Consider the following 25556-nt stretch of genomic DNA (forward strand, 5'->3'; position numbering starts at 1 on the left):
TTTGTTCCAGCCACTGCAGAAAAACTCAGGTTTTCAAAGCACCTAACACATGGCACTGTGGAGAAATAAGCAGCAGAGCTGGGACACTTGTGTCAGCTACTCTCACTCCTAGTCCCAATATCCTGCAACCCCCTTCTCACAGCTATTCATGTGCTAGGGCCAGCAACTGTTTCATGCTAGGCACATCTGAGCTGAAGAGCCATTTCATGCTTGGCTGCATTTTCTAATACAATCTGCAGAGAGAGAGAGGAAAGAGAGCAAGAAAGGTTTGCGTGTACATAGGCATTGCCTTTGAGTGTATGTATAATATACAGTACATTTAGTTCCAGCTTGCAGCTGTGGGTGGCAAGTGAGAGGTGCGGACGTGAGGGGGAAGAGAATTGCACTTTGAAAGGAAGAAACTATTCTTCCACCTTGAAAAAGAAGCTTTCTTTCCTTCTCTGTTTCTTGGCCAAACGAAGATGTGGGACCCCAGGGCAGCACTGGCAGCTGGTACCAGAGATGTGTGTAATGTAATGGCTGAGTGGGTGATGTGTATAGAAAGCTTTCTGTGTCCAAACCATGGCAGTGTGTGGTGAGTGCAGCTAAGAAAGCTGGTGAGTAGGGATGTTGTTCACAGACATCTTAATGGTGCTCCCAGAAAAGTTTTAATATGTTTGTGTGTCCTGTGGCTGCAGCTGTGCTGCATACCAGCTTTTAGTGTGGTGTGTTGCTGCACCAGTACAGCTGTAGTGATCCTCACCAAATTTTTTGGAACCATACTCCTGTGCCACTTTATCAGCTTGATATGTATATCTTTATTTATCACTTCATTTGCATATTTATTGCATTGAAGTTCAGTTACAGGCCATTTTGGAGCTTGCCATGGGTGCTTTATGGCATGGACTTTTGGCTGTTCCTCAGTTTCCCATGCATTTAGCCTGCTGTAGCATCTAACATTCAGACATTGAGAGGATATAAGGTTAGGCTCTGCCAAACTTGCAGATGGAAGTTCTTCTCTCATCAGCTGGGGAAAATGGGACAAAGGGCTGAAACATAAGGGGAACATCTACATTCCAAATACATGTTTTACAGTTGATTAAGTTAGATGGGCTGTTAATTTTCTGGGGGGTGGTGGGGCGGTGGTGCCTGGAGAGGATCCCAGTCAATCATTTGAAAAAACTTCAGCTGAACTGAACTGGATGTGGAACTGGTGAGAGAGCTTTATGGAGCAATCCATCCATGTTTCTAGGAAGCTGAACCAGTCTATTTTTTTTAAACTCTGGGATTTTGATATGTAGTTTTATGTAGTTTTATGGTAGAAGCAGATACACATGGTACACGGAGCAATCTCTACAGCTCTGCCTTTGGTATGGGTTGGCTATGAGGAATAGGAATGCTCTGATTCATACATTAATATGTGTATGTAGATTTGTAAATTTTGCAGATAAAAATGCTTTTGAGTATATTCCATGAAGAAACAATGATTGCCATGCTGTAGTGCTTGCTGCAGTTATAACACAAGACTTTAGTTCTACTCCTTAGAGAAGGATATCACTTTCTGCAGGCAAGACCCTGAACAAATAGAGAATGCTAAATTTAACTCTTTTCCTCAGCTGAAATTCCAATTTTCTTTGACATCTTCAGAGACGATAGAAAAATGTTACTTCTTTCCCCCCTCCTCCTGGTTTTCACTGTGCCTTTATCTTCTAACTTTTTCTGCATTTGAATGGCACTTGCAGTGGAGTTTGATTTGTTCCTTTCTTCATTTGCATTGGTTGTGTCAACAGAGCTCTACTAAGATTGGTTGTTAGGAAGTAGTGGAAAAATATAAAAATCAAAAAATGGAACAAATCTGATTTAGAAAAGACCTATTAGGAAATACACTTTATCCAGTTTTTTTCTTTAAAGTGATATTAATGAAATGAAATTCCTCTCTAAATAAGCAATAGCAAGAGTACCAGAAATTAGAACTCTAGTCACTCTAGTCATTACTGCTAGTCCTAGGGAAGGCTGGACTTCAGTGCACTGAAGGAGATTGCATTTTCTGGAAGATGTGAAAAATGAAAGCTTTGCTCACTTATAATCACAAGAGGGCTCTGTCCTAACGTGCTTGACCTTGGGAATTATGTGTCCCTGGGTACTGCTGTCACCAGTTGCAGTGAACACCGTATCTTTCTTTACTGCTCATATTTGCCCCACAGGGTTTCTGGGTGCAGTTAAATGTTTGTTGCATTTTTCCCAAGTTACATACCTTTCCGTAGTAAGTGCTATGGTTTCTGTAGACATATTGCTCTGTGGTAGATGTGAGGGCTTTTCAGAGGTGTAACTTCTTATTTTTTGCAATTGTTTGCTGATTCCTTGCAGAGGCCTCTATCTTGAGCTATGATGGCAGCATGTACATGAAGATCATCATGCCTATGGTCATGCACACAGAAGCAGAAGATGTGTCCTTCCGTTTCATGTCCCAGCGTGCTTATGGGCTGCTCATGGCAACCACCTCACGAGACTCTGCTGACACGCTGCGCCTAGAGCTGGATGGAGGCCGCGTCAAACTTATGGTCAATTTAGGTATCGTATGAACACCTTCCACTGCCCTCTTCACTATTAGTTTGGGCTTGTGGTTAGTGTTTCCTTAAAAACTATTTAATTTATTTTCTGTTGGTTTGATTGGATTGATTTCTAAAATAACTGCTGAAATTTTAATAATTAAATTCTCTTGCGGAGAGACATTCTCTTCCGCATTGCTGCATGGAGATTTGCTGTCAGTTCTTCGTTATGGACAGTGTTGGTTTTTAAGTCTTTAAGTTTTTAAGTTTCCTTTCTTGGTCTGGGACTGGTGAGCTCTGTGTGAAACATGCTACTTGGTCCATCTTTTGATCAGTTACATGCATCATTCATCCAGCATCACTCAAAACAGTCAAAGGCAAACATGGAAAGGAAGCAAAATGGTTATGGTGGCAAGCAGAAGTCCTGTGAACCCCCTGCCCTTTGCATAATTTGGCAGCATTTGATACAGCTTGCCATATTTTATATATCTAATAAAAAAGACTGGTGTTTTTGTTGTGTTTCTATAAAAAATAAATTAACAATAACAAAAGTGCATCCCCCTCATCCCAAAGGGCTGTGTTCTGTCTCCTTAGAGTTACGCTTTCCCAGAAAATAATTTAAAAAAGACAAATAGAAACAAGTCCAACAATAACAACAATACAGAAACAATTGGGAGTGAATGTGCTATTAGATTAGCGTCAATTAATTTTCTTACCAGTCTTTAGGTATTCTACAGAATGAAAAAATTTTAAAGAATGTTAATACATGAGTTGAAGCTTTCTTCCACTTTTCAGTGATGCAGCTTGTTGCTTCGTGTGAATTCAGGAATATAACTAAAATGAAGTTCTGACCCAAAGAGGCAAAAGTAACATAATAGTGCATAATCTCATACTCTTAATGTGTAGGTTATTTTATATGAAGGTTTGTGTATGGTCTGTGAAAGCTTATGTCAGCTTTCGAAGTTCTAAGGCCCACCAGAACGAGTTTCACATTTTTTGAGCTAATGGTGTCACCATCTTCAGAGCCCTGCTGTGGCTATCAGGAACAAACCATGTAGCAGCTTTGTTTGTAGGATTTGTAGTCCTCTGGAGCTATTTTTTAAAATTTTATTTTTTAAAATTGCATCTCGTGGGGTTTTTTTTGGCATTGAAATTGCGAGCTGGACCCTATTATTTACTTTTTGAATAAGAAAGAGAAGAGAAGAGGATGCATCAAACAAGTTCATGTCTCTTAAAAGGAAAGTGTCCATCTAAAAGTCCATAGAAACTCTTGCCTTTTAGTAAATGAAAGCAAAACACCATCCAAAAAATCCCCATATATTTGCATATTTGCTCTTCTTAGCTTGACTGAAGAAGTGTAAAGCGCTATTTAGTCTGTAGCTGCATAAGAGCGCATTGCCGTGCTATCCAGACTGGCCTGTAGGGCAGATGGAATAGATGAACGTCAGCTGTGACAGTAAATCCTCAAATAAAAGAGAAACAGCATTCTGATGATAGCCATCTCTGCCTATATTAACTCTAAGAGAAGGGAAATTTCATAGATTTGTAGGGTTTCTCTGGAAAACAGCTCAAAAGAGCTGCTGTTAAGCCTCCTTACAAGTGCAATGAGAATCTTCCACAAAACCCCAGAGCATTTGTCTATCTATATGTGTTTGCATTTTCTTCTGATCTAATTCAAGAAGAATGAGATTATATTTCCCCTGTTTCATTTCTTGAAAATTATGGCTAGCTTTTTTTTTTTCTCAGAAAATAAAATTAATCACTGAAAGGCTGGTAGTGGCATGCTTCTGTTGGGGAAGTGGTGGGGCAACTGAGTGTCTGCCTGACTCTACAGTATCCTATTGTAGCCCTGAGACAGTTCTTTTACTTTTCAAGTCCTAGTTTCTCTACTTATTGAAAGGAGAATTCTTTGCACCCTGTGAGGGATGTGCTAGTTTTTAGGTTTTGGTTGTTTTTTGTTTTGTTTTTTTTTTTAATCACCTTTGATATTCCCACATGAGAAGTACTACAGCATGAAAATTGCCAGACTTCATCAAAAATTGTCACTTTTTCTTCTGAGAATGGTACCACTTGTTTGATTCTGTTACATTTCCTTAAAAATGAATAAAAATTAGGGGAATTGCTCATTTTGGGTGTTTGGAGCCTCTTAGACCCTAAGTGGATATGGAGGGTGTATTTATATAACCCTAAATATTCTTATTTTTTAAAGCTTTCTCTTTCCTCTCCAATTTTCATTATATCATGCTGGCAGGAAGTATTTTCCCTCAGGGCCTGTCTACATTGTATGCCTGATTGGCATTAGTCACTTTTAGCACTCACTGGGATCTGTTATGCCATCACCTAGCCTAGAGATGGACAGTTCAGCTTACTGTCTGGCACCTAAAAGATGTGGCTAAAGATTTGACAGATGGTCTGCACATGTTCAGAAAAGATGTGTTGTTGACAGCTTCATGCAGGGACAAAATCTTAAACCCCTGTGTAAACTGAAGGCTGATTCTTTGTAGTAGCAGGTACTGAAGCAATGTATATGCCACGTTTTTCCAGTTCTCAGCTGTAAATTTTTGTGAGGTTGAATCTTCTCCAGAGTGACTATAGGCTGGATCAATGGAAACTTGTCAGCACTCTCCTATGTCTAACTCAACAAAGGGGTAGTTTAAACTGTTGGAACCCAGATTGAGCTTCACCTCTCCTTTATTTGGATTTATAAAACTGTCAGCAAATGTCTTTGAAACAAGACTTTCCTTCTACCAAAACAGCAGTTACTTTGCTGTTGAAGAACAGAATTTGAGGAGGAATCACCTTACCAGAGCCATTCATTTCCAGTTGTTTTCTTTAAGTCACAGTAACTCTGTACGGAGACTGCTCATAGCCCAAATGTCACAACCAAAACTGAAATCTTTATCTGACCTTGCCAAAATCTCCTTACCAGTGAGAAACAGTCATCAACACCACCTCTGAAGATCTGAGTATGCTTAGTGCTGACTAGCTATATGTCAGTATCCCCCAAGCATCTAACCCATGATAGATGTGTGTGAAAAAGGACTGTTTTGAGGGGTGAGTTATTTAATTGTGCTTTTCTTATGTCATTAAATACTATTACTGAGAGCTGTCTCTTTCTTCTCTTCGATCTATTCCATTCGATTACTTATTATCATCCGTGTCTTTATTAATGTCTGTCCTATGTTTTTTTTCTTTGTTTTCCTTTTTTTTTTTTTTTTTTTTTTACTCTTCTGTGTATTTTGGTTGTAAAGCTTTCCCATACCCCATCAGCCATGGTAAATCAAAAGATGGTATTCGACCCTTCAAAGGCCTGAAGCCTGCGGCCCGCACGGCAAACAGCCCTGAGAACAGAGCATACGGAGCAGCCTGCAGGGGCTGGCATATCCCTCACCCCTCAGCACTCAGGGTCCACACCAGTCAGGGGAGAGAGATACAGTGGGGACGGGTGGGCATGGGCAGCTGGGTGCTTGCTCTAGAAGGTGGGAGGGAAAGGAAGAGCAGCAATCAATAATTCTCTAAGAAAGGGGGCAAGGAAGTTGCTTCAGACCTTTCCAGTGTGGGTGCCTGAGGCACTGCAAATCTTCATGGCATGAGTCCCAGTAGTTTAAGTTTTTGTTGTCCGAAGAATAGAAATCCAAATGTGATACATATCTCACTTCCGTTGAGAAGGATTTTGAACAAATAGGTCTGGAGTGGAAGGAGAGAGAGAGAAATTAAGCAAATTATATCTTGGAACATGCTTGGGAATAATTTTTGATGCTGAGATGATGTGCAGAAAGGGAAAGACATGGCTGGTCTGATAGGGAGATCCACGTTCACATTTTTCCTCCCATTGGTAGGTGGCAGGTTTATAATGTTTTGCTGACTTTCATTAAAGAATATTTCAGATTTTTTTCTTCCTGCCCTGGCATATCTTCAGGTCACAGGTGACTAGGATAAATATTTCCTCCCTCTACTCACTTAAGGAAGTATAATCATGTCTCTCACCTATCTTTTCCTAAGATAAATCCTGAAGGCTGTCAGAGCCACATCTGCCCATCCAAAATGGGAAGTTTCTTTTGTCATTTCTACATAAAAGTAGTGCAAGTAGGAGAGAGGCAAGGAGCTTCAATATAACATAGGGTAAGCATGCACAGGACTTTATCTGGTTTTCCCATAGGAAATAACTCAGAATGAGCTTAGAAAAAGTTGGGCCTTGATTATCTTTTTTGTCCTATACTTGCCCTAATGTACTCTTCCATAATCCCATGTGGCTGCTCATCCAAAGGAAAAACCATTTTGTCCTCACACAGTAATGGTGACTTTCTTGATTCAAGGATTAAACAGCCTGAAACCTTAGCAGCATCAAATAAATATTACTGTTTTCAGACAAAAAGATAAAAATGGTAAGAAACCTAGGCCCAAATTGCAGATCTCTGTTTGCTGTTAAAGATGCCTCCATTCAAACAATGGATCCCTTGTGTTAGCTAAGTGCAGTTGAGCTATTTAACCTTTTGGAAGAAGAGTGTCTTTGGCCCATTTTCCAGGTCATATGCTCTGGAAAACCTTTCATCTTAGCACTAAGGAAGGAGCTTCTGATTTACATTAGACAATTAATGAAAAGGAAAGTAACTGCAGAAGGTCTTCCCAGCTAATCCTGCTCCCCATGCAATAGCAGGCTCTATTTTCACTTCCCTACTATCCACCGCACTCGTCATCCAGTTGCTGAACTGGCAGGTGACTGGATTTACGGCTGCTCAGGCATACTCATCTGCAAAACCTATCTCAAAAGTAGATACTGATAATAGGGCTGAGTGTCCCAGATGATGATTACCATAAGTCTTATTGCCCTGGTACTGTGCAGGAGGAATCCCAAGGAGTTTTAAAATTTATTCCTGAATTAGCCAGATGCTGCTGTTTTGGGCACTAAGACCAGACTACACCTGTACCCTCACCACCAGGAAAAACCTCCTCTGCTTTGGATTTGTACTGTTGTACTAGTTTAGATGAACATAAGTGTTTTCTTCCTTTCCAAAAACTGATTTAAGAGGGAGACAACCACTTCACGTATTGATGGTTGGAAAATTTTTGGATTACTTTGGGCAAGGCTCAAAATTAAGGCAACCAAAAAACCCCTATGCTCGTTCTTTGATGGTAGTGTGGATGGTTTGGTGGTGCTGGTGTAACAGCGCAAGCAGATACCCTCTCTTAGCTGCCCAACTGCAGGATCCCACTGCAGGATCCCCACTGACCCAGTTAGATGAAACCTAACTGGATGCCTCTTTTGGAATGTACCTGGATGTTTCTGTCTGGCTCCCAATCGCATGGCATTGCAGACTTTGTGCTCACATTCTGGAGATATAGTAGTGCCATGTACTTGTCGGGGCAGCCCTCTCAGTGGCCTGGACTCTCATTCTTTGAAATAGGAATCTTGCAGCCGAGATAAGGGCTACACTGGTTTTCAGTTTGAAACATCTATCCCTTCATCTGGAGTAGTGCTTAAGCCCTAGGACGTATTGATATTGTGGTATCACTGAAAAAAATAACCCCACAAAACTCTGCAGATGTCAATAACACAAGAGTGATTTTAGTCTCTTTGATGAATGTTGCTGAGGACCAGCCGTGTATGTTTCCCTTTCCAGCATCCTTGCTCTTTAGTCTATGAGAAATTCCCATGTTCCAGCTGTAGCAACTCTCTTGACCTCACTTGCCTGTGGTGAGACTTGGGTGTCTCTCTTGCTGTCAGCTTCTGTCAGGTTAGAGAGGGAAGTTCCCCTGCATGTACTTCAGAGCTCCCTTTACCCCACCCAACTCCTGTAAAGGGATATAGCCACCACTGTATGGTGATCGTAGCAGTTGCTCCAGGGCTGTTTGCTCCCACTTTTCTGTTGCGGTTGACGACACATGACAAACCTAATCGCACAAAACCAAACCCAGATTTTCTCAGGAGAAGTTCTGCTTGAAAACAGACTCTCTCTGGCTATGTTACTCATGATTGGTATGTCCCTGCTCATTACAACTCTTTATTTATTATTTATAGACTCTTGTGCTTTCCCCTCCTTCACTTTTTAAGAACTACTTTTAGCTGCTGAAATAACTCTCCTACATCTGTCTGAGCAAACATAAAATTGGTCCAGTTAAGAAGCAGACTGCATTATATTTCTCTGCCATTCTATATAATCTCCCTTGCTGGGCCATATCTCTGTAATAAATAAAACCATTCCTGGTGATTAAAACTCAAGTTGTCCAGACAGTGTGTCCACTAGCATAGTGCTATTATTCATGGCCTTGATTTCCTGAGAGAAGGTCAGCACAGCCCAAGATATGTAATACCACTAACATGAAACTCTCACCCATGTTAGATACCACAGCAGTGGATGTTCACAAGCCTATAAATAGGCATTTATAAATTAAAGATCCTCTTACAGATCATATCCTGAGATATGCTGAGCATTAGCATGTTAAAAGAGAGAAGCAATGCTCAGAAGCCCTCAGAAGCTCAGGCTCTCCTACCTCAGCTTGCTTTCTTTGTGGAGACTCCTCTGTTACCATTTACTAGATTCCACAGGCATAACTCTATTTTTCTCCCCTTACACCTCTCTTTGTCCCTCTCTTGCCTGTGACCTCTGAATGAAGCAGGGCCAGGAAAGGTTCCCAGATCTGCCACTTCACTGCCCATTTCATCTTCTCCCTGAACGTTACAAATGCCCCATTCAGTCTTAGCGTTCAGACAGCGAGATGAGATTGGGCTCTGAGGAACTGGCAGGGCTGGGGACCTTTGAAAGAAATCCCCATTCTCCCTGCCAAGCCCCAAGAAAAGAATTCCCAACCTCCAGAAGTAGCTGAAATCTGGGCTGGGCGTTCGTGCGGTTAGCTGTTTGCAAGTGGCCATTTTATGACAGGACACAACTGGGCAGTATATTAACCCTTTCCTCACCTGAGCGGACAGTGTCAGATGTGTCTGTGCACATATTAAAAAGTGTTTTGGGCTGGCTTTGGGGGAATAGAGAAGAGGGTCTGTCTTTGGGAGAGCTGGAAAGGGTTAAATATTGCACCAAAAATCTCATAGGCTGATTTTACAGGTATTCTCTTTTGACAGATGGTGTATTTATGCAATAACAATACAAATTAATTTAAAAGAAACCAAGTGTAAAGGTTCACTTTGAGCTTCAGGCTTCTTAGAGAAATTGCTGAAGGTCTCTAAAAAGCAAAATGACACTTGAGTGTGACTTGTGTCTTGAGGGAGATTTTTATGCCTTAATTATAAATTTTTTAATTGTCATACATATCAGTTCATGGTCTGGAGTGGAAGATTCTCTTAGATTTGTAGGTTCCCATAAAAAGAAAAGAACTTTGTGTCAATATGTGGCTATGTATATATATTGGTATATTTCTCTATACATATGTATATATATACAAATATATATATTTATGTAACAGATATTTACATAGAATATACTGTACATATACACCCACTCCTGAACTTGTACAGACTGTGTATAAATATAAAATGGCCACATCTCTTTGCGTGTGTCTGTCCCCGGAAGGGTGGACTGATTGTTTTTGGATGTCTGCAGCTGTTACCTTGAAGGATGCAATTTCATCTTTCATTTATTTTTCCCCATCTAGACTGTATCAGGATAAACTGTAACGCCAGTAAGTTTTCCCTCAAGTTTCATTTTGTTCTCTTTCTATATATATTAAAATAACTTTATTTTCTTTGCTGTTTTATAAGCTGTTTTTCTTTTCTTTTTTTCTTTATTTTTCTTTTCTTAAAAAAAAATCTTCTGAAATTGAAGGGTAGGATGGGATATGAAGCTTGAGAGGGAGGAGGGAAGACTTTAAGGTGATTGTATGTGGAAAATTCTGTATTAGCTTTCTCCGAGGAGATGAGCTGTTATTTCATAGCTTTGCAGAAGAACACCTGAGGAACCTGATGAGCTGATATTACATTTCACTGGTAACCTGTTGTCTTTATGAAAACTTTTAAGGAACCACATAAGAATAACAACAGGTATTGTATGCACTTCTCCACTACAAAAAGGCAGGCATATTTAAAAAAAGAAAACAAGCTTCAAACTCTTGCTTTATTACAGAATGGTGACAACTTAACATGATATTTATTCAAGGTAATTTTTATTTGGGTATAGAACAAACAAAATTAGATTTTTCATTTAGAGTATATTATTATGCACTTCATACATGTATGTATCTATATGGCATTTGTTGTTCTTAGGTTTCTGTAAGAAATTCCATCTGAACGTCTGGATCACCTAAGATTCCTTTCAGTATGTAGAAGTATGGAGGAAGGATTATAAAATTTCAGTGAAAAATAATAGTGAAAGATCATATCCATTTCTAGACTGACTGAGCAAAGCCAGATCTTTTCTGTTCTACTTCAAAGAGCTGATCAAACTTGATGTAGGCCTCAAAGTAAAAAACACTCCCCAAACAATGGAGCTGTTTAGCTCTAAAGTGTGCTTTGAGGCTTATCTTAACTTGTTACCAGATTCCTGAACTGGCAGGGTCTCTGTGTTAGATTTTATGGACAAGTATTTATGAAGGGCAGATGCCAGCTGATTGAGACCCTACTTTGCACGGAAGTGTGAGCAATTAGTTTTTTGGATTTGGGAAGTGGTCCCTGGGAGCCTGTAGCTGGGGAGAAGCCCTGATATGCTATAGAAGCTTGTTCATGATAATTTACTTTATTTCAGTTATTAAATTGTTATCTCAACCCACACGTTTTACCTTTTTCTGATTTTCCTCCTCATCCCACTGCTGGGAGGAAGCAGCTGAATGATGCTTAGTTGTTGTATGGGATTAAACTGCTACAAGTGGGATTAGTCAGAGTATGACTCAAATCTTGACAGGTCTTGAATTCCTTTTGCTTTCCGAAGTTTTCACACTAAATTTCAAGATAGAATGTACAGTAGGAAAAAGTGTCTTAAATGTGCGAGCTGAGATTGCCGGATTTTACGCAGCAGCGGTGAGGACATTTACATAAAAATAGTATCTTTTGCTTCATAAGAGTTCACATGCTCTTGCTGCTTAGCCACCTGTAACTCTATCAAAGCACTTCCCCTATAGTTCTTCTTGATGTTTATCATCTGAGGATCCATTTCCTCTGGTACTGGACAACAATCTGATGTTGTCAACATCAACTTTTGATGGCAGCTACCTGTTAAAGGCTTAGCTATGGAAGACTATCTTCAGATGGGAAGTCAGCTTCAGTAGCAAGTAGCAATTATCTGGTTTTTATGCAAATAAAAAGTTAGCACTAACTGGAAGAAACGTTCAAAAAAAAAAAAAACAAGAGAAAAAGAAAAAAAGAGAGGAAAAAGAGAATCCTATAATGAAAGCAATGAGAAGACAGTTTGAATTCCATGTTTTTGTTAGTTTCCCCATAAGCATCAAAACATCTTGAATCATTTTGCTACCATGCATTTTTAATAGTTGAGCCTGTTGCATTTTTAAATACAGTCTTCCCCTGAAGGTTTAAATTTGTTTCTTTATTTAAAACACATTAGATCTTCCTAATTTATTTTTTATGATGCTTTGCTGAAAACGAGCATCTCTACTCTTAGTCCCTCTGATACCTTGGTTTTTTTGGTGCCTGTTGCAGTAACTCAGGTCAGCTGTCCTGTTTCCTAGAAGGGAACCTGCTGGGGATTGGTGAAAACTGTACCCTTGAACGAATAAAATATGGTTAGGCAGAAGCAGACCAAATATCACTGTAAGCATTCCTGCAGGCACACTGACATTTACTTGTGCAGAGGGAGTTATTCACATACAGATATGTCTGCCAGGGTCTGTTGAAATGAGCAGAAGTGTTTTAAAGTAACTTGACAAATGGGCTTTCCAGCATTTGAAGAGTTTCAGGTCAAGCAGTCACCATTGGTAATTGAATAGAAGGGACCCAGTGTATGGTTTTAAAGGTAAACAGAGCTGTGCTTCTGGGGTTTCATGGAACATGTAGCTTTAGGGCCCACTACTTCAAGCATTGAAGCTCATGCTGTTTGAGAGGAGTTTTGCATATTGTCCCAGGTAAGCATTTATACTTGTTCCTAATTTTCATTGAAAAGATGGAAGGCTTTTCTCTTATATATGTTTGGGCTATTGTATATCTGATGTAAAATATTGTTTTCCATAATTTCTTCTTACCTTCTTTCTGTGTTTCATCATTGTTGTATTTCACAGCTTTTTACTGTCTCCGTACTTACTTTAGTACTCATCTCATCCTTTCCTTTCACTCTTGAAGATACCTAAACTGATCTTTTCTGTTTCTGCACATTTAGAAGGACCCAACAATGCTTTTGCTCACACATATGTAGCTGTATAATAACTCTCTTTTCCTCTGAGTGCGAAATCAGCACAACTGAAAGCAGGACCAGGATCTCCAAATAAACTGTGTGAAGGTGAATTAAATGATTTTTTTGTTAATTGGATTAATGGGGAGAAATAGGTATAGTCTAAATATAAGTCTCTTGGATTTTTGCCTACATATGTTTTATTTTTTTGAATAGGATTTCCTAAGAAAACGGTCCCTCTCTTATAATCTCTTTATTGAAATGCGTTACTCACTTTGAAGAAAGTTGAAGTTGTGGTAGTTTTATAGTTTGTGTCACGTCTGATGCTCTGATTTTTCTTAGTTTTTGCAAAGGTCCTTAATTTCATTATTCATATCCAGTGACCCCACTTCATATCAGATTAGATGTGGATAGTTTTCTGCATTCCACTCAGTATTAAGTGTGGAAGACTGAGCTGTGTGTGCTACAAATCTGTTAGAACTTGGAGGTGTTTTCACTCTATATTCTTTTTAGGCTACTACTCTTGATCTAGTTCTCTCTCCTCACAGGCCTTTTACGTGTGGTGTGTCAATACTTAGTTGTGTACTTTGACATTAATTCTATGAGAGATGTGCCAATAATAGCTCTTTGGGACAGTGAAGACTTTTGTCTTATTGCTTGTTATTTCATAGTGAGGCTTTTTCTTCTCACTTAACCATACCAGACAAGCCATCATCTATTTTCATGTCACTTTTGATGCCTCAAAACTTCCATATCTTCTTCTCTTACCTGCTGCTGAAAGCATAAATGGAAGAGGATAAAAAATTAGTCTAATTACTACTGCACCGTTGATTCTGTGTCTCGGTGAGATCTCACATTTAACATGTTGTTTGAAATCCAATTAGTTTTTGAAATAATGACAGCTGGAATATGTTTGGTGTTCCTGTTTCAGCTGCTGCTTCCTGTGTTTCCTGCCTTATTCAATGCATTGTTAATGTTTCATTTTATTAAGTGCCACTGTAACAGCATAAAATATTGTTGTTATATGGTCTATGATGTGTAACCCTCTGGGAGAGGTTTAAAGTTTTCTCTTTTTCTGTATCATCATAAATAAATAGGAAGCTGTGCTAACTCTAATCAAAATATTGTAAAAAACAGTGCACTTATCCGATTCCTAGTGATATCACTGTCATTTTAATAAAATCTTAATAGTACTCTAACAGGAAGACATTCTTTTGAAAGTGAAGCAGTATGAGTAAACATACACATAATATTTGTGACTGTAGTACCTCCTAGCTCCATTTAAACATAATCAGGAAGAAATGAATACTTATGCAGCCTGAAAAGTGTCAAGTCTGTAGTATGTCATATTTTAATGGGGAAAGCAAAGCTGGTGTCTGTAGCATCTGCACAGCCCAGCTGGGAATGATTTTACCTTTAAGCAGTCTCACACTTGGGATGCTGGTCTGGACTTGTGCTGTTGCTGCACCACAGTGCAGGAGAAAAGAGGGGAGCAAGTCTGTCTTTGGAAGACTTCTGTCAGGGGATCAAAAGCAGTCCTCCCAGATATTTGTCAGGTGGCAAGATAAGAATTCTGTTAGAGGAGAACCTGTCCTGCTAGATCCATCAGTCCAAGAGCGGTGAGGCGACTGCCACTGCTTGCTCCCAGGTTCTATTTGTAGCGAGATGAAGACATGTTCTTGGCAGGCTCATTGCTAGAGTTCACATGCTTGCTCATGGATCTGCATTCTTTCCAGTCTCTGGCACCATGAACATCTGGACCTGTTGGCTCCATGGTCTGACTCCAGTCACAGCACTCATAGCCCTGTACACCATCATGCATAGAGAATAAAGGGCTCTCACCCAGGAAAGATATAGAATGGAATTTAATAAGAAGATGGGACAGGTTGCACTGATCAGATAAACATACTGATCTGCAACTATTTACATACCCAGCCCTTTTTATTCCCTTACCCCTATATTTATTTTCCTACTCTTGCTCTTCCCAAAGTCACCTTAACTTCTCCCTTTTTGTGCCTTTGGTTTCTCCTCTAAACATCCCATAGTAGGTCTGACTGCAAAGTGCTTTTCCTTGACATTTCATGTGTGCCACCCTGTGCAGCAATCCCCTTAATCTAAAAGGTGATATCAAGAGCTGGTCCAGCTATCAGATAATGATGAGTGTCATGCAGGGACATGAACCAGTGGCTCTGCTGAAATAGCCCTGCAAGAGACCTGGACAGGGTTTTCATTGCTCAGGAGTCTGTGATTTGTGCTCCCACCTGCTGCTGTGCCCTGTGCTCGTCTGGGCTTGTGCATATGGGTCTCTGTTGGGCTGCTGGCCCTGGATATTACCCAGGAAAATATTATTTGTGCTTCCCCTCCTGTTGTTGTCTCTCTGAGCTCCTTTATGGATGTGCAGGTGAGCTCTATTTCATAACACAACAAATTCCTCATCCCTGTGGCAACTACTACAAAGTGACCTCTTTTGTCTCATACTTTTTTGATTCAAGCCCATTCCAAGTCTCTAGTGGGAAAAATACCCTCTTGACTTAATGTTGTAGTTTAGGAATGATATTCTCCAATTTAGTACTCCCACTGAAAAGAAAACCATGAACCATGCCCCTCTCTCCCCTTCAGTGGGAGACAAAAGGCAGAGATAATTTAAGAACCATTTATTGGAATCATCCATGAGATAAGAAAATGAACTGCAACAATACCAATAATGAAAAATGTACAAAGGGTGATTTACATGCAAAATACCCACCAAGCCTGGGACGATGAACAACAATGGTAGGCAGACCCTTCAGCCACCATGCTTTCCCCATGACCAGAATGGAATACTCTTCCCAAAAGGGAGCGAAAAAGAATCCCTTTCCCTGCCCTGGCAATGAAATGAAATAGTATTGAATAATATTAGGACCTTGGCCATGCCCCCACAGCTCCAGGCTCCCCACCCTCATGGCTACTGCAAAAAAATGAACCCTGTCCTTAACCCAAACCAGGACACATTTTCAACTCAGAGGTTGTTTGGTACCCCTGCAAAGTGAAGTAGTGCTTTTGAGCTTGTTTTACAAAGATAGCAGCAGAATCCGTGCAATTATCAGTTGCAGTGGAGAGGATACGTCCCTTTTTGGGCTGGGTTCCACACGGACATCTTCTGTCTGGGTGAGAGAGAAAATGTAAAGCAAATATGAGAAACTGCTCCACTTCACTGATGTCTAGACAATATGTCTTCTGTAGATTACGTGGTGTAATTAGTTGCCTGAACATTCTTTTTTTTTTTTTTTTCAAAGAACATTGGCACAAAACTGAAGACTCATGCCTCAGGATCTAGGAGGAAGCCAGTATTTTATATGCTATTAATTTTGTTTGCGAACAACCCAGAGAGAGCTTCTCTAATGAGCCTTTAAATAGTTATAAAGACAAAAATCAATCAGCAAAAGCACTGCTTGTTATGTTGGGTGCCACCTGTTCTGTAAATTTAAGACCAAATCAGTGAGCTTTAAGGATCAGTGGATATTGGATGAGGAGTGACTGGTAAAGAGGTACTAGTGATTGCCATTACTGGGGGCAGAACACTGGGTTTAATGAGCACAGGCTTTTCACAGTGTCTTTAATCCTCCTTATCCAGACAGTGCCATCAAGATTAAGGTTTTGCTGTGGCGTAATTGGTTTGAGAAATCCTAAACTATGGTTTGCTATATCACAAGGTCCCTGAATCCCAGAATATTTCATCAGGGGCCACAGATCTGGGCTACAAACACAAGTCAGTGTTTGCTAGAATTCAGCTGGGCCCAGCTGTTAGTTAACAGCAGTCAGCCTTCATCTTCCACCTAATACTGTCCCATGCTTTGAAAGTCTCAATTCTGCATCTTCAGTTTCAGCACACAGGGAGAAACGTCAGTATGGAGAGATGGCAATGATGAAAGCAGAGCTTGACAGAATGTGTTCTGTGTTATTTTACCTAAATTGCTGTGGTGAAACCTAACAAGAAAGAAAACTAACCTTGGAAACTCAGCTGTCATCTGTCAGAAATCAGTGACCCACTCTTGAAAAACAGCTCTTCTGGTTTACTGGCTATCATTCCTACCCCAGCAGCTTTTCTTGATTCATTTTGATGTTTGAAAAGATTATCTTTGTGGTTTTTTGTACATTTGTATATATGTAATTTTCAATTCCTGTAGCCTCTCACCCCTTCTGTGTGATTATAACTAAAAAAGAGAACTGTTTTGAAGGTCAAAACAAACCATACCAATCATCCTGTCAGTCACTAAGATAGATACCCATTACTTAATGTTAGAAATGCTAATTAAATATTGGGATCCTGGATGCTGTAACAAAGATTATGAAATATGATAAGTTTGAGGTAGGTTTGTTAAAATTTTTTTTATATTTTATTTTTAGAGGAGGAAGATACTGTCAGTGAAGCTTGGAGTAACCTAGGAAGAAGTCTTGTGATGCTAGGTTTTGTTTAATGATACATTGATTTAACTAATTGTGGTCAGCAACAGTTCTCTCTTATCCACCAGTTGTTATATTATCAGCTTCCTTTCTCATGTCTGGGGAAAACAGTCTTGTTTCCTTTTTTCCTTTTCTATTGCAATATTTGCAGGATCTGAGCCAGGATGCCTGGGGAAAACAAGAAAGGCTTTGATAGAAAAATGTGTAAGCACCTCATTTTGTTATTTTGGCCACTTTCATTGTATAAATTGATTTGTGTTCTTTTCAGATCTGCTGTCATCACTTGCACTTTGCTCAGTGTTTTGGTTTAACCCCTGTAGGTGGTTAAGAAGCACACAGCTGCTCTCACTCTCTGCCTGCCTGTGTATTATGAGCACTGTTTTGCTCTCAAATCCAAAACATGGCACTGTGTGTGTTGCTCTGAAGAAAATTAACTCGCTCTCAGCCAGATTCAGTACACTTAGGAAAAGAACATATCCCTGAAAGCTTGTGAACATTTTGATATAGAACTTAAAAGGCAATGCTTTTGCTGCCATACACTGAAATAGAGGGCTAGAGGTAGACTGAAACAATGTCATTTATGGTGTCCAGCCATCAAGTATTTGGTAATTTCTTTTTCCATTTCACTGATTTTCTTCTTCGACACAAGGGACTAAGTTTGAGCAAACTTGCTGTGCAAGAGGTAGCACCAGGGAGCTGTGTAAGAATATGAAATATGTTGTTTCCAGGATTAAGATGTCAGGCTGTTGACTATCTTAAAATCAAATAGAGATTTCTGCTATCTTCTGCTCCTTTCACCAAAGGTGATTCTTGAGATTCCAGGGCCAAGAAGACAGTTGTTGCCTTCTTGCTTCTTTTGTGCAAAGGAAGTACAATATGTGGGAGGCCTTGATGGCAGAAGAAACCTGACCAAGGTGCCACAGATGTGTCTGGTCAGTGGTGAAGATTCATTATATCATCATGAATAATTTTCTACCTAGTGGAAAATGCAATATGCTGAGCATTTTCATTCTGAATGTGAAAAGTTAGAAAGCCTGAGTGAAGTTCTCAAGTAATTTTCCCAGTTAAATATCTTTTTGATTATGGTCACTTCAGTGACTGCTGTATTAAACAGTCATGTGAGCTCACTTCACTATGGAAAAATAACTTCTTCGTTTTGGTGGATTTCCCAGTGTCCAGGACTAACTATGAACTGGAAATCAAATCACCAGGTAGATTTTTAATCATCTAAGGACATTTCATTATTTTTGTTTGCTCATAAAATTGGAGTACAGAATCACCAGGAGACTTGAAACAAAACAGGGAAGTTATTATGTTAATTACCTGTTAATGCAAGAGTAGGTTCAGGTAAGGGTTTAATTGTATATTAATGAACTGCTAGCATTCTGACATCATTTGGATTAGTGTGTTTTCTGTTCCCCTTTTTCTTGTAGGGGAATTGTATTTGACATTATTCAGCCCACTGTTTTGAACTGGTAAGGAAAAGAGGAAACGTAAATGGTATTGCTTTTGACTCACATGAGCATCTTTCAGGTTTCAAGCTGTTGCTACTTTACCAAGCTGCTAAACAAAGCAGTTACACAATTTAAAGTTGCAGTCTTCCATCTAGCATGGTTCTACTCCTGAATTTGTGGAGTTTAGTTCTTAGTTTCAAGAGGAGAGACAGTATTTGCCTAATGGTTCTACTGAAGCAAAACCACCAGCCTTTCTCACCTGAGTTGGGAAAAGATGTCATACGTTTGATATTTCATGGTCCCAAAACCGAAGTCCATTTGCAGGTATGTGGAGTGTTCTAGATAATGAACAGATTCCCTGCATTGTAGTTGACATGTGTAGTTTATAATGGTATAGGTTCTAATTTGAACAAAGTGCGTTTGCACATTCAGTGCAAGAGGAAAAACTGCCTCGTGCAAATGTTGCTGGAGTTTCATCATTCCCGTTAAAAGACAGAAATAATATAAAAATATTTTAATGCAAAGAGGCCCCTGGTAAGAGGTATAGAAGTGGGGGAGGTTTTTTCCTTGTAGGCTTGTACAAAGTTTTTGCTTAGTAGGATAGTGAATGAAGCCAGGAGGTTGTAAGGGCTCTTACAGATTAAATATTTATTGCTGCTTTTATGTAGCCAGTTCAACTGTAAAAGATGCCATCAAACATCATTTGGCAACTCTGAACTTTAATGCAAGATGGTAGAAGCATATTTGTAGAGGCCTACAGAGATTTTTAGAGGTCAGTACCCAGTTAGCCAAATCATACACTAGTTGTTACCATTACACTGTAACTTTAATTGCATATACCCCAATCAGGTTGTTACCTTAGTCCGTTCTGCCACCAGATTGAGTTCTCCCATAAATATACCAATCACAGTCCTAGAATTGCTAAAATATTGATGCTACAAGTGTGGATAACATCACTTTTTTGTGCTGGAGAGAAACTTCCCTCATTTAGTTCTGTGCTTTAAAAAGAATGAAAGATTGTTACTTCCAATTTATTACATTTTTCTGCTTAGGATAATTTTAGATTAAAGGAAACTTGCTTCTAAATTATTATTGCTACTGAAAGCAGCACCAATAAAATTGACCACTTCTTGTTGTAATAGAGGTTTATAATATTTCACTCACTAGTCACACTTCAATTTATTTCAAGCATGATAGAATGCAATAGAGAAGGTGGAGCAGCATAGAAGCATTTAAAAATGCACAACCTTTTCTCTCTCACTTTTTTCTTCTTCTTTTTTTTTTTTTTTTTTTTTTTTTTTTCCCTTTCTTTTCTTTTCTGCAGCACAATGATATTTTTCAGGGAATGCTGTATCCATCAGGGCTGCATAGAAAGAATTGTTTGTAAGCCCAACTGTCCATGTGTTTATGCTGGGAATGCCAGTACCCAGTTCAAGCAAACTTTCCTGCCTCTGGTGTACGCCATGCGTGTCTTAGAGAGGGGGCTGAGCACCATCTCGTGGTGCAGCTGGAGATTTTGTAGTGTCCTCTCAGTTCATGTGCTGAGCAGCTTAAATACATCTCCAAAATGATATGATCATTTTGCGTTTGCTCTGTTATTGTTTTCTACCTGTGGAAGGCTTGAAGGAATGTTCAGAGAGCTTTGTAGAAAGCAGCAAAGATGAAGATTCAGTTCACTGGCAGAGCTGTGTGAGATTTGAATGGAAACAGGTGCTTGACAGTAGCACTGGGCTACCATACCTTTTATGCTCTATAGGAAGCAAGTAACTGGCAAAGTGTGGACTGTACCATAGGCCAGCACAGAAAACAACTGTGTGCTCTGCTTCCTTGGAGTAACTCCTTTTGCCTCAGATGAAAACAACTGATGCCATGAAGCTGAAGCTTTGTGCCTTAAATGCTATAAACACAAAAATGGAGACTGAAGGGACTGCAAGGCTGTAGCAGAAACTACTGTTCTGTGTCTCTGACAGCTGTACCAAATAAGGTTATCCTAACTTCAGTATTCTTTCCTAGAGCTTGCATCCACATACTGTGGACACTGTACCGCATTTAAAACGTTTGTTTCTGCCATCTGCATCTGATTCCAAAAGTAGGGTTCAGGAAAGCTAGTGATAACTAAGATCAGGCTTGATGTAATAAGAAAAGTATGCATATATAAGTATGCACAGAACATCCTTAACAAAATATATCAGTTGGAATACCTATAGAAATGTTTAATACGTCCTGAGGTTGGAAATTTCATGGAATACTTATGGAACTGAAGTGTTTTATAATAATTCATACAGAAATGTGGATAATCCTTCATAATAGGAACAGCCAAGTGTGGAAGTGGGCTTCCACTAGGCTAAGAAGGTGCAGAAAATATTTATTAAACCTGGTTATATTGTCATAGCTGATATTCAGTCATTCCTGACCAGGCATGAATTCAGAAAGGACTTTCCTTGATGAAGCTGTAGAAATCCAGGGCAGCACATGGAAGACATGATGTTGCTTTAAAGCCAAATGCTCAGCTGAAGCAGCCGGAACCTCTCTGAGACTTCTGAGGAGGAGTAATTAAATACATATGAAGTACATTTTAAGCTAACATTGGAACTGCATCTGATGTTCATTTCATAACAAAACCCCCTGACTTTAAATTTCTAAAAGATCTTGTGCTTTTCTTTAACAAATTTCAGTCTGATACTTTTTGAGCTGAGCCAAGATAAACTTGAGAAATAAGTGTGTTTCATCATTGCATAGAGAGTGACTCTGGCAAGGGAGTTATTGAAAAACAGGACAAAAAACTTGGGCTCTGGAATTTGTTTAGGGAGCTGAAGGGCTGGAGAATGTTTCCTATCAAATTGCTAAGTGTGAATGTAGAAGGTGGAGTGTGGGAAAATGTTACTCTGAGTGCCAGCCACCTCCCTCACTATGGGTAATAGAAAAGTAAAAGATACTCTCCTGTTTCAGGTAAATTTTGATGCATCTTAAGGAAATATATCTTCCTGATTTTGAGAGTGGTAATTTTCTGCTTTGCCCTTCCAAGAAAAGCCTTTTTGTCCAATTCACCTGAATGGAGTTAAAATACAAATCAATTCCTCTTTCTTTCACCACTCTTTATAGTTTTCAAATGTCAATTATTTCTGTATTGTACAGGGAAAAGAGCCAGCTTTCTGTCATTCTGATTGTTGAAACTATGATTTTCAGTAGTCCATTAGGAGATTATTAAGATATTTTTCTACTTTAGCTCTATTTTGCAGAGGTGCTGAGTATAGTCAACCCCTGTCAAATTTCACAGGATTTTAGAGGTTCAGCATTTGTGAAGAATTAAATCTTAAGGCCTTAAGAGGTCTACCCCCAAATACTGTTGGGAAATTTTCAGAACTGAACGTATGAAAAATTAGAGCTTCTGTATATTTTTTTCTGTCGTGGCATAAATGAAGTAAATCCAAGTTCTTGGTACAGGTATGTCTTCATGTTGGAACACTTGATGCATAATTCAAACACGGTGTTCTGAATGATTTAGGTCTGAGAAGACTGAGGATCTCAGTCACTTGGCTTTGAATGCAAAACTGTGTGTTTTAATGTGCTACAGATTTACCTCTGGGGACCTGTATCATGTTGAGACTCCAAGGGTAAACATGAACATGTTTTCATGTAAGATTTCTGCTTTTGCTTTTTCTGACCAGAAATGTAACAGAAACATCACTTTTCTGAGAGCTTTGGAAATATAGGAAAACAGAGATACCTGTAGAACTGCAGTTCAGGAGGGATGAGTAGTACAATGTTTTAACCCTTTTCTTTTTTTTTTTTTTTTTTTTTTTTTTTTTTTTTTTTTTTTTTTTTTTTGGAGGAACAGTAATTTGAAAATAGGCAAAGACATTGCTTTTTTTTGGCATCTCTTTTTTGGTCATAGCACCAAAAGAATATTTGATTCTGTTTCATAGTGAGTTAATGTTTGTGCCTAAAATTAAAAATCTTTTCTGAGAAGTTCTTAGGAATATTTTTATCTTTAGAGTATTATACTGATGCTGATGATTTAATACTTACAAGGCTGCAATAGGGGTGGAATTATTATCACCATGGAATTAGTGAAGGACAGAATGTGCAGAAACAGTAGCAGTGATATTATGGGCTTTCAACCCTGCCCAAACATGGTACCATTATTCAAGCACTTCTGACAGTGATGGAGAGCTTTGTTGCAGCCATTCAGTCCTGGTGCTACTCAACAAGTTTTAGTAGAGAGGGAAGTATGAGCAAAAAGAAAGATTATGCATTCTTACTCTTGTTTCCTTACAACAGAGGAATCCATCTTCTACTTTTGTATGAAGGATATGTGACTGAATTTATTGCCAGTGCACTTTTTGGAAACCTGCAGGCTGCATACTGGTTGAAAGAAGAGTGCTTAGCTGCTAACTACAGGTATACCTGAAACTCATCAGTTAGGGATAAAACACTACCCATGAAATGTGAACACCGTGATTTGCATCGGTACTGAATGAAATCTCACATTCAGTCTCAGGTGACAACAGTTTCAGATCTTTGGCTTCGAAGGAAACCTGCACAGATTTTTCAAGGGCAGAGGAAAATCTAGGAACAAATTTTCCAAGAGCGTTGAAACCACATTTCAAAATCAGCACTTTCTGAAGAAAATGATCTGAAGAATTAACAAAATCACTGGTATACACTTTCTCTGGCTGCAAACACAGAGGTGAAACAAACTCAAACCCTAACTTCTAAGCATCAGAGACTGTAGGGAAGTTTGAGTCTGTTCTTATTGAGTGTAGAAAATGTCACAATGGAAAATCAGGTGGTGATTAGTGTTATACATTGTTCTGGTTACTCTTAGTTTGTAAGAATTCTATTATTGAATAGGTCATAAAGGTTCATTGTGCTGTGGAACTCTTGATCTAAAGAGAAAGATATTTCTAAATCACTTTAATCACCAGTCCACGTCATCAATTCTGTTCCTGTTTGTTTGGTCCATACTTCAAACTTATTTTCTTTGAGTACTGGGAATTCTATCTATAGCTTCTAGAACTTCCACAGTGGCTAGGGACAGAGCCTAGCATCCCCATTCCTACCTCACTTCCACAGTCTTCTGCTGTGGCCAGCTCCTGTGTGTTCACAGACAAGAGAGACCAGAATGCTTGTATATGAAAAGGATAAGGAAGTTTTGATAGGTGAACTAATTTACATCCATAACCTGATTGTTACTTAATATCAGAGAATACCAGTATGTTGTCATAATGGACAGGTAGTCTATCCTTGCTTTGATAAAAACATCATCTTGGTACCTTCAAAGCAAAGCATAGTACTACTTCTGTTTTGATATTAAGTGCTTCAGGTCTGTATGAAGAAAATCCTAGTTCCAGTTCTTGCTGATAGGAATAGTATCTAGGTATGGATAGCCATATATTTTACAGGATGGCTTAGAGACAGAATCTGCTCTGAAGATTTTATTGTCCAAATGTCTTCAAGGATAAAAGGCATAAGAGGGAGTGTATGAGCATTCACATTTAGACTAATTATTAAATTAAGCAGTGTTTAGTTTGTTGTCACTACTCAGTGAAGAGGACTATGATTTTCCAGAGAATGGTTTGAAGCTGGAAGCTGTCAGCCTCCTCCTGCGGGCAGTTTGGAGCCACCTGCCCCTCCTGGTGATTGTCGGGAGCATTGCCTGATCGAGACTTCTTAAATCAACACCACCACACAGTCCCCAGATAATAATAATAGTAATAATGATAGTAATAACAACAACAACAATATAATAACTCTGCAATATCAAGACTCTGGGCAAGTAATTTATTTACCAGAGTTTCAGTAGTGTGCAGCTAATAATAGTCAACTTCTTGCCAGAAGGCTTTAGGAACTGAAGTCACGGATGTCTGTAATGGCTTTAATATCATAAATACAAAGGTATTGTGCAAATATCTTTAGTGCCCGTGAAAGAATTGTGAATTTCTATTTATTACCCACAACATTACAGTAATAAGTGGCAGTAAGATGAAACGTTTTTCAAAATGTTAAAGGCTAGGTTGTCCAGCTGGTTCATCTTGGTGGAATCCCAGCATGCAAATTTTTCCCTTTTATGTGTGGCCATTAGTTTCCTGATAGAAATCAAAGAAATCAAATCCACGGCATATGTGTAATTTTAGATATAGTTATTTAGATTGACATACCATCAAGTCAATGAAAAATGTTACACCAATGGAAATAAAAATGCGAGATTAAACAGCAATAAAGAAAATGAACTTAAATGAGCAGGAAGATGTGGACATATTTACAAAAATAAGTGTGTGCAATGTTCTATTCATACATGATGAAATCTTAGCATGAAAATTTAAAGTGTTCTTAGCAGTTTTCTCTGTCCTCTGCTTTAATTTTTGTGTATATGTTGAGAAAAGCACATTGAGGGAGGTAACTGTGTTTCTTCCATCAGTGCCTTCATCTTCAGAAACAGTGTGAAATGATGAACCTCATCCTTAACCAACAATGAAACAAATACACAGTCTCCTGCATCAGCAATAACTGGACTGCTGTAAATGTGGTTAGTATGTAAGGATCTATAGGTTTAGTGTTTATGCACTGTACTTCAGATTCAGTTATAATTTCCATAAAAATGATGATAATTAAGCCAGAATGCTGAGGCTGACATTACGAAATTATACTGGCTTGCACATAATTGCACCCTCTGGATGGCTGCAATATCTGCAGACTGGGTAACAGGTTGCCTGGTTTATGATGGTCTCCATATATGATGTTTTTCTTCTTTCATTACTATACACCAGAACTAGATAGCTACCTTACAGACATGTCAGTCTCTTAGTTGCTGTAGGAAGAAATTTGAAAGCTAAAATTTGCTT

The 25556-nt window shown here is 39.0% G+C and overlaps 1 protein-coding gene across 1 annotated transcript in view; it reads left to right on the forward strand.

Annotated features, from left to right (window-relative positions):
* Window positions 1-25556, forward strand: part of NRXN3 (neurexin 3) — a 980761-nt gene that overhangs the window by 355224 nt on the left and 599981 nt on the right. The window contains exons 11-12 of the mRNA XM_066188590.1: window positions 2347-2550; window positions 10137-10163. Of these exons, the coding sequence (XP_066044687.1) occupies window positions 2347-2550; window positions 10137-10163 (231 nt within the window). The remainder of the gene's footprint in view (window positions 1-2346; window positions 2551-10136; window positions 10164-25556) is intronic.

The sequence above is a fragment of the Chamaea fasciata genome, unplaced genomic scaffold, assembly GCF_029207755.1.
Source record: "Chamaea fasciata isolate MVZ Bird 193981 ecotype frontalis unplaced genomic scaffold, bChaFas1.0.hap1 SCAF_7, whole genome shotgun sequence".
Lineage (NCBI taxonomy): Eukaryota > Metazoa > Chordata > Aves > Passeriformes > Sylviidae > Chamaea > Chamaea fasciata.